Raw genomic sequence first — 10231 nt, 5'->3', positions numbered from 1 at the left:
TTTTTTTTGCTCTTGGTAAAGATTAAAAAGCACCATGCACAAACTATACATCGGGAATCTGGGGGACAGCGTGACCGCTGAGGACTTGGTGAAAACCTTCGAGGATCATAAGATCCCTTACTCCGGACAGTTCCTCATGAAGAACGGCTATGCCTTCGTGGACTGCCCCGATGACCACTGGGCGATGAAAGCCATCGAAACATTTTCGGGTGAGTTATGGAGAAAAAAATGTTTCCTTCCCACTCCGGCTTCTCAGCAGATCCACAAATGCTTCAGCCGCTCGAGAGCGTCTTTAACCCGGCCTCCATGGCTGAAGGGGGGCCGTGGGTCGTGCACCGAGGGGGGGTCGTTCAACTTTTGCAAGGGGGTGGGGGTAACCAATGGTGCACATTTAAGGTCACGATGGTAGAGGTGAACATCTAACCAGCTACATTAAATAATTTTGGCCTCTGTGTGTAAGAAAGTGTAGCTTTACTTCCAGTTTAGATAACAGTTGTGTTTAAGACAGATAAGTCTGGCCTATATTGAAGAGAGGAACCAGTAAACCCAGTTCTTATTACCCAGTTCCATAGGGGCCCCCTGGTCTGCAGGCCAGTCAGCTTTCCAATAAACTATCACTACTAAATCACTCATGTTTTAACAACAGTTTCATACAAAACATGAATCCTGCAGATTTGGGTTGAAAGTTTCTCTTTTACTCTAGCTGTTAAAAAAAAGAATAAATAAATATTTATATATAGCTGTGTGTTTTTTTTATTTCCGAGTCTTTTCTTATCGTATTTTACTTTCTTAATAATCAGGTTATTAGATGTTTTGTTGCTGCAACACCATGCTGTAAATAGCAGCTAGCTGTTAGCCTGTAGCCTCTGATCTGGGATGATTTAATCTGATTTAATCTGACCCTCCTTGTTCTTCTTCTCTTCAGGTAAAGTGGAACTTCATGGGAAACGCATTGAGGTGGAGCATTCTGTCCCCAAGAAACAAAGGTACTAAAAAAAAAACATCACCAAACACTTTGAACTGTTTTCTAAACACATTTGCGGGAGTTTGTCACATTTTTGGCGGTGCTGGGAGTTGTGCTGTGAGTTCTGTGCTGCTGTGTTCCGCGGTGTGTCGCTGGATGATGGAGGCTGGTTATCTGGTTGTTGCTGCCGGCCGCCATTGCTGAGGACCCGCTCTGCCCGAGGCTCCTGCTGGCCTCTTCTGGCTGCCTGGCTCTTCAGTCTTTCAAACAGGCTCATATTAGTGCTTTAGTGAATCTAGCTTTTAAAGTAAAACGTCACATTTTTACAAAATCAGGGAATTTTCCGCCGTAACCTTCAACCCCTACAGAAACTCAACAGGCGGCCCTGCCTGACTTAAATGTTACAACAGCCACTAAAATATGCAGTATATTTAATAGTGCATTAATCTTCTACATCTCGTATATTATACTTTAGTACTAATAGTACTATGATATAGTATAGAATATACTACATAATAGTTGTGTTTTTTATGCTTGCAGTGTGAGTCTGTTTTCAATTTTATTCAATTATTCCTGCTGACAACGTATTAATAGGTTATAGTCTGCTCTTACAGTATTTTACTAAATAATAATTGGAATTAAAAATATCTCTTAGTGAACTGATTGTTTAATTGAATTAATTTAGCTACTATAACTGTAAACCTGCCTTTCTATAGCACGTCTAGTTTGTTTTGTTTATAAATGTGCTTTAGTTCAGCATCAGAGGGTCTGCATATGGTGGTTTTATTTTGCTGGCGTGTTTCGGTGGTCGCTCTGTTTTTCTAGATCTAGCAGATAGTCGATGATTCGTGGCTGTAACCTTTGGCCCAGATAGAGGAGCTCCGCCATTTGGCTGAACGTGCTCCTCCTGCGTGAGCTCCATTATCACCATAAACTGATGCTCACACTGATTCATGTCTGCACATTAATTTACCAGCAGCACAGAGGTTTTAACCAGGAGCAGACTTTTAGGTGTCCGTCCTGATGCCTGATAACAGTTAAAATTCCCCAAAACACTGAAACTCCCCCGCTTTGTTTTTTCCCACTGGGCTGCAAGGAGGAATCTGTGGATGTGGACAAAACCTAGAAGCGATCTGCGGCTTTAAAAGTCTGCAAATAAACATTTTTCTGGTTCCTTCCAGGCCTTCCCTCTCTTTTAACGGTGGTCGCTTCGTAGGATCACCGTGGCGCTGAACACGTGGTTCCATCAGGCGAAAAAAGAAGCAGGTTGCAAAATGGCGAAGCTTTCAGTTGAAAGGAATTGGCTGCAACAGTGCAGGCAGGCAGCCAGCCCCCTCCAACAGCCAGGGGCGAGCGGGCCTTTCCTCTGCGGCTCCGCAGCCCGTTTAGCGGCTGTTTTTGCGGCTCTTTTCCGCTCATGGCCCAACTTTGGGAGCTGCCTCTTAAAATGGCCGTTCACTCTCAGCCCCTCAGGAGCAGCAGGCTTTTTCACATTTCATCACTAAAATGAGAATACAAAAAAACAAATTATTAACAGACTCTTTTGTTTCTGTACGTGCCTTTATGATGCGCTAAGGAAATTCAAGAGGAGTTTTTCTTTTCTCGTGCCTTTAAAAAAAATCAACAATCAAATCCCATTTGGTTTATTTTTATACAACAAATAAATTTCAAAACAAAAGGTTTCTGCTTTATTTTGGATTTAAAACAGAATATTTCCTCCTAGTGATGATGATGATGATGATGGAGTTCCACATCTGGAATCATGGTTCAGATGTGAGAACAGCATCAAACACCTTCTAGGCTGCAGGATTCCGCTGGTAGTGAAATGGGACCTCAGTGGAGGTGTGTGTTTGTGCTGCTGGGGGAGGAGAGGGGGGTGTTCAGAGGGAACTGGTCCTTATGGAGGGGGGAGGGGCAGCTTTCTGGAAGGAAAGAGCTTCAATTCTCTTTTTATGCAGAATGTGGCAGATCAGGACTTATTATGTGCAGGGGGGGTGAAAAGGGAGGGGCCCTGGCCTGTGGTGAACCTGCAGTGTTTTGTTTGGAAGATACTCATGGATGGTTTTAGACTGGAACCACCTGTGCAAAACTGCATTACGCTTCTTAATGCTGCAGGAAAAGATGAGTAAATAATTATCGATTTAAAAACAAAAAACATGCTTCATTAGTCTCGCTCACATGTTGATATTTTTCCATAGATTTATTTCAGCGGTTGTTGAAATCAGTTGCAAAGCTGCTATAATAACCTGTTTTTACTGTTTAGGAAAATATCGTCGCCAAATCTGGTCATTTCTGCTCTGATTCACTTGATCAGGTTTGTGTTTATAACAGATTTAGTTTAAACAACGTCTTAATTAGCCGTTCCCCGTGCTGCTTTTTTTTTTAAGGATCCAATGATTAGTTTAGCATCTTTAGGTTTTAAAAACCATTACCCCCCCCCCCCCCCCCCCCCCCCCCCCCCAACAAATCTCTTATTAAATAGGGGAAAATATGCATTTGTATATATGGTGCGTGTGTTTGTGTGGTGTTCTTCTTAACCCTGTAATGCCAAATGTATCATATTTGATACATACGGTTTCTGAAATGTTTTGCGTCTGACACCTTTTGCATAATTTAATGGTAAAAACTATTGTACACAATCAGATATACCTGATAACAGAGGGCAGAAGAAACACAAAAAATAATCTTGACTTATCGCATAGTAATAAATTATTAATATCAAAAATTTATTTCTGTTTTTTCTTTTTACATATTTTGTTAAAAGGCCAAATAAGGACTTCAAATCAAAAAAAGTAATTTTCTGTTTTTGTTTTATTCTTGGATCGTGCTTTAAAGGGTTAAACTCCACCCACCTGCTGCAGACGCATAAAAATGGGAGCGCTGTCTGTTTATGATTGTTGAAATTTGTGCAAATTAGTACAACATTTAAAACACGTCAAAAGGAAGAAAAATAAAGCAGGTAATTAGTGACAGAAAAAAAAAGTGCTGCCTGTTAGTTTTTTTAAATCTTCACTATGTGTACATGTTGCTGTTCATGTGTGGCTAAAGCTGTGTTGCTAACCTTGGCGTGTTTGTTGGATCCCAGCAGATCAGCCGTCATTGTGTCTGAAACGCTGAACCCAGATCATTCAGTAAAATCTGTTTTTGATGGGAGCTCAGGCACCAGTTGCTCATAGATGAGCGACAGTAAACTGGGAATATTGGTTGTTGCTCCTGTCATTATTTGCGTCTGAATTTTAAAACTGACCTTAAGGTTTTTTAAACTTAAAGTCTTCATCAGTAGCTAACAGTAAATCTCTACTGATTAGCATCCTGACATCACTGCATGCAGCTGCTTATGAGCACCTTGTTTTAAATATTCAGGACAGATCAGATATCGGTTCCACCGACCCTGATACATTCTGCTTATTTTTATCTTTTTAAGCCAATATTGTTTTTTATTTTCCTCTGGTTACCTGATTAAAAACACAATAACTCCTGTTTTACTGATTTAAAGCAGATGGAGTGTTGCATCGCACTGAACCAGAGAAGCATTGGCCAGAAATATCGGTTTGTCTCTAATTGGTTTCCCTCAAAATGCTTCTTAATCGTTTTTATATGTTGAATAAAATGAGATAACTGGAGGGAAACTCTAGGATGAAACGGCGATGGGCTGAACGGGCCACGCCGGGAGCACGCCGCGCTGCACTGAGGAGTCAGATGGAGCTTTAGGGGGATGATGGATAGGCAGCCTGGTATCTGTTTTTAAAATGGCATCCTTTAATCTGTGAGTCTGAATGGCATGGCTGAGGCCAGGAAGGTCAGGCGTACAGTAACCCCCCCCTCCATCCGCCTCTGCTCTTTGTTCTGAACCCGGACAGTTTGCCTGGTTACGGTCCTGCAGCCCACATGTCCGGTTCTGTCCGATTGAAGGGCGTGTCGGTAGCAGAGGAGCCTCCTGGAGGAGCTGCTCCTTTGCACCCGGGATGCATTTTCCATCGCTGCTCTGCTCATGATCTGCAGGTACTTTCAAGTGCAGGAATTTTACACGCCAAATGCATGCATGACTCCCGTGGCGTGAATCAGGCGCAGCGTGTGAGGCTCAGAGAGACGGAGGGAGAAGGAGCCATGGCTGGATTTCCTCACCTCCTGTGTTTGGCTGACGGGAGGGGGAGGGGACGGTGGGTGGAGGGAGCGAGGGGGGTGCGACCAATCGTCTGTCAGGACCGGCGGGGGTCACCCCCCCTTCGCTCTGTGACTCAGAGGAGTGAGCGTGTCCTCCCCTACACGCATGCTCTGACAGCGACTCTCTGCTTCCCGTCTCTCTGCAGCACAGTGTGTTCATTCCTGCCTCTCTTGTTCCTCGCCGTCCCTTGGCGTGTTGCCATGTTCGCTGCAACACCCCCAGAGCTCTCCACAAAGAGCCGACGCTGAGCGCTGGAAACGAAGGCAGACGGCGAGATCCAGGGAAGGTGGCTGGAAGACGGATCCGGTGCGTTTTTTAACGTCGGGCTGGTAGACGGCGGATCCGGTGATCCGGAAGGTCGATTTAGAGCTTTCTGATGGCGGACCTCTCAACCCGACAGAAATAAATCAGACAGAATGGGTTCCTCCTCTGGCTCTAATATAGAATGTACAGAAGCAAATACTGATGTCAGATCAAACTCCATCTGGTACTTTACTTCATAAATCAGCCGAACATTAAGCTGTTTTTTTCTTTCTTCTCGGTTTAAACCAGAACAAAAAGGACTGGTTGATTCAGAAAGAAACATGGCGGCCTGGATTCAGGGTTTGGTTACTTTAGGATGTGTGGATTAACAACCATTTGATCATTTTAGGGCAGAAACAATCAGATTAATTGTAATTCATCAATTATTGAGATAATCATCAATTAAATTTAGCGGCTGGTTTTCTAATGTTTACTGTTTAACTAACTTTAGTGCCAGTTTGTTTGCTTCCTGCTGTTTCATCTAGTTTGGCTTCACAAAACTGGAAGTGATCGACACCAAACACTGCTGATAATCAATTAAACTGTTATTTAGCGAAGGAACGTTATGATGTCGAGATAAAAAAAACGCAAAATGTTTCCTTTTGTCTTGGAGAAGCATCAGAGTTGTATAGCTCCAGCTGAACGTGGAGCCAAACGACCAGGCAGGAGAAAAACTAAACTTCAGTCGCTTCGGTTATGGACTCTTTTACGAGTTTCAGAATATAACTGTAAACATTTCTCAGGAATCTTAGTAGTGGGGTTTTTGTTTCTGCTGAATAAAGTCTCTGGAATGGGAGCCGTTCTGAGCTTTTATAACATCCGCTGTGCTTTCTGCTGGAGAGAAAACCTAAAAACTCAGATGAAGCTAAAGTGATGCACAAATGTTTGCATCTATTCTTCAATACTCACAATCAGGCTGAAATGTGGAATATGCACCGTTTGGTGCATATTCCACATTAGGTTGTCCTTTTTTCAGCCAGTTGATAAACTTTGTGCTGCAACAAGTGGGGGAGGGGTAGTGCATCCTTATTTTAGAGGTTCCTTCTGCACTAAAAACAAAAACTGATCTAAACATTATTAAAAAGCATATTACTAAATTTGAGCAGGTAAATTGGATGATTATTGGCTGTTAAAAACGAGCCCCTAAAATAAAGTAATTGGATATTCTGCACCTGAAATAAGATCGTGGGTTTTTTAAATTCATTTTGAACAATAAAAATCTTTTTCCTTTGGCAGACTTTTTTTTGTTGCTTCTAAAAAAACAAAGGAAAATTTATTTCTTCGTATGAAATTACTTTAAACTGGGTCAAAAGAGGTTGGAGATATTAATGTTTAATTTATTTGTTTTAACGACAGCTTTTTAAATCCATAATGTTGTTTTTCCTGTTGGTGCAAACAGCTGCTGCCTGTCTGTTTGGGATCAGCGCGCTAGCATCATCTTCTTTTGCTATAAAATGAACCTTTTCCTCTCCAATCAATCACTAAAGATCTTCAGTTTCACGTCGAGCTTAAAAACTTCAACCTAGATTTAACATCTGCTTCCATAAAATGACACTTTGCTTAATTATAGCAGGAGGTCATTATTGATTCATACAAACATTATTTAGCCAAAAGCAACAAATCTGATTTTTAAAACTGTTTAAATTCCCGATTTAATCAGATTCAGTGTTTGGCTTTTCTATCCTTTCTCACAGATATTATTCTTTGGTTTTGTAGTTATTTCTATTTCCTCCGGCTTCAGTTTTGGTCATGCAGCATTTTAGCTGCTAAAATCCAACAAATAATGCAGTCATAAATGTAGGGCTGGAACAAATAATTCAGATAAATTACCGTTTAATCTTTAACTGTAGTATAGAGGTTCTAAAACATGTCTTTAGCTAACAGGGCGACCCACTTACAGAAGGAATTATAGGAAAACTATAAAAATATACATTAATATTTTGCATTTAAGGTAAAAAAAAAAATCTAGAAATCCAAAAGTGGAAGAGTTTTAGTTCCAGCTGGTTTAATTAAGTAAAAATCTCCTTTAAGGAACCTTTGGCTAGCTGATTATTAATTGATTAATGAAAAAAAAAGACATTAATTGATTTTGTAAAATAATAATTAGTTATAATTATAATCCTACATAAATGAATCAGAATAAACTAGTTGAGCACTTGGTGAATAGCTTGATGATCCATAATATAAATACTATGATTGTATTTTTCTGTAGGCGTCCTTTCTTTATTCCATCGGCTTCGTGCTGCTTTCCAGGGAAGGAAACCATCATTTGTGTCTCAAATGTCTCTTTCTATATGTTGAAGCTGAGCTCGTCCATCCAGGCAGGTGAACATGTAGGTGGAGTTAAAACCATCAGCTTTGCATGCTGGGCTTTCTTTACTGCTCTGCTGGTCCATCGCCGTTTTTAAGGATTTTATTTTCTTGGATTAAAGGAACGCCGGAGATTTATGGCGCCTTTGAAACTGGCCTAATGATGTACAGGGAGGTTTTTAGGATCACTGCACTTTACCTCCTGTCCAGTGGGTGGTGATATTGAGAAAGCAATCTCAAACAAGGACTTGAATTTAGAAGAAATCTTAATGAATATATATTTTTAATGAATGAATATCTATATCCAGAGCCTTAAAACCTGCATCATTTATTTACGATAACCACTAAACATTTAGGACTGATACAATTAATCCGATTAATCTATTATTGAAATAATCGTCAACTAATTTAGTATTTGATTTTTATCTGGAGTATAGAGACTCTTAAAATCTTCCTTTAGCTGACAGCATGGGCGTAGGTTTGCATAGGGACCATAGGGACATGTCCCTACCAAAATTTTGGACGGACCTGTTTGTCCTTACCAGTAAGTGGATGTGAACAACATGTTTATAATTTACTATACAGCAGCCGCTTCTTGTCCTCTCGCAGCTTCTCTGCCTGGTAGATGCAGCTGCCTACTCTTTCCTGTCCCTTTCACATAGCAGCGCATCAACTGTGCTGCGCGGTTTAACTCTCTGATTATTCTGCCTTAAGTTCCGCCTTCTCTCTTTCTGATTGCATGTTTTCTAGTCTGTATGTGCGCGCGGGCCGGTGCTTGGAGCACGGAAAAAAAAGACGCTAAAATAAATTAATATTGGGCTACGAAACTAGTCCGAATTAAAAAAACTTATTATCTACGCTAAAACAGGCAAAAGCTTCTGATTGGAGTTCTGTAAAGAAGCAGGAGAGAGTTTTTTGATTTGTGGAACTTGAGAAATGTAAGTTAACAACGTTAGGATTTCTTTTATTTTATCTTTTAATCAGATAGCCAAAGGCTCCTGAAAGAAGATCTTTTATGAAATGAAACCAGGTAAAACAGAAACGTTTAAAAGTTTCCTTTGGAGGAGTTCTGGATGGAGAATATTGACAGACAAAAACTTTTTTTTTTTACTTCTTAAATGCAAAATGTTTACATATTTTTTACAGTCTTGGTATAATTCCTGCTCTAAGTGGGTCGCTCTGTCGGCTAAAGACACATTTTAGTGACCCTATACTCCAGTTAACGATTAATCAATTACATAGTTCACGATTATTTAAATAATTTGTTAATATGATTAATTGTTTCAGCCATAGATAAAATACATGAAATTAGCTAGAGTACCTACAGCCCAGATGTACTACAACTTCTAATATTAATATTTTAAATGCTCAGTGTCAGTTCCTCTTATAGTTCCAGTGCACATGTAAATACAATACATTTATTTGCTGTCCCTTGAATGTATTATTTTGCATGATCCAGAGAGAGCATATTAGATAAAAAAAAATAAGAGTGGGGTTTACCTCTGTTTACCTCTGCACAATTCTTTATCTTCAGAAGAAAACACAGTATAAATCCACATATTATAGACTATATTTGGTTAAACAGACAGTCTTAGTCGCATGTAAATTTAAATGCAATCCTTTTCAAAGTGGAAAAAGTCCTAATTCCACATTCATCAGTGCCAGTTATGCTTTAAATATTGATAAACAGCATCTAGTGCATGTAGTGCTTATAAGATTTGTATTAATGTAGCAAGAAATGCTGCTGTTCTCTTTAAACAAAATGAGCCCTGAAGCTCACATTAAGCATAAAAAAGAGCATGCATATTTTTGCAAAGGACCAATGAAACTGAAGAATAGTGTCCCTACCAAAGCTGAAATCAAACCTACGTCCTTGGCTGACAGTGGCGACCCACTTAGAGCAGCAATTATAACAGGATTGTAAAAAAAATATATAATAAATATTTTGCATTTAAGATCCGATTAGTGATTAATCAAAAAAAGAAAATGGACAAATACATTGATTTGTATTTATTCTATTGAAGGCTAAATAAGTTAATTAGATAAGCTGATAATCATTCAGGACTCAATGGAGAATAACAAGATATTTCTCAGATGTTAAATATGAGCCAGTGGAGTAGACGATGATCACTGGGAGCTCTGGGAGAACACATTCAAACTGGGACTGGTCTCCTGTTTAGATGCAGGAAATGGACAATAAAGATCTCTAATTTATCTGAGTTAGGTTGAAGTCAATCTTTGGCCAAATGATTTTCTTTATGTACACAGAAAATTAAGAGAAAAGGAAAAAAGTCTAAATTTTACTGTATTATTTAAACACAGTTGATGAAAATATCCATATTAGCTTTGAATAAGTATAAAAAAGTAATAAAAAAATCTGTTTTGGGGGAAATCTTAAAAAAACCTTTAGGATTTAATTAATTAAATGAGTTTGTGTTTTTACTCAGTCTGTTATCATTTAACCCGTCGCACATGAAAACGTACGGCGC

The 10231-nt window shown here is 39.6% G+C and overlaps 1 protein-coding gene across 1 annotated transcript in view; it reads left to right on the top strand.

Moving 5' to 3' along the window:
* igf2bp1 (insulin-like growth factor 2 mRNA binding protein 1) overlaps nucleotides 1-10231 on the top strand; it is a 54885-nt gene continuing 44654 nt past the window's right edge. Inside the window, exons 1-2 of the mRNA XM_038267577.1 lie at nucleotides 1-209; nucleotides 926-986. Coding sequence (XP_038123505.1) covers nucleotides 35-209; nucleotides 926-986 — 236 coding nt within the window. The 5' untranslated portion in view covers nucleotides 1-34. The remainder of the gene's footprint in view (nucleotides 210-925; nucleotides 987-10231) is intronic.

Source organism: Cyprinodon tularosa, unplaced genomic scaffold (assembly GCF_016077235.1).
Source record: "Cyprinodon tularosa strain WSP-4 unplaced genomic scaffold, ASM1607723v1 ctg678, whole genome shotgun sequence".
NCBI classification, from domain to species: domain Eukaryota; kingdom Metazoa; phylum Chordata; class Actinopteri; order Cyprinodontiformes; family Cyprinodontidae; genus Cyprinodon; species Cyprinodon tularosa.
Note: the sequence above shows the minus strand (reverse complement) of the source record. Positions and strands in the feature narration are given on the sequence as shown.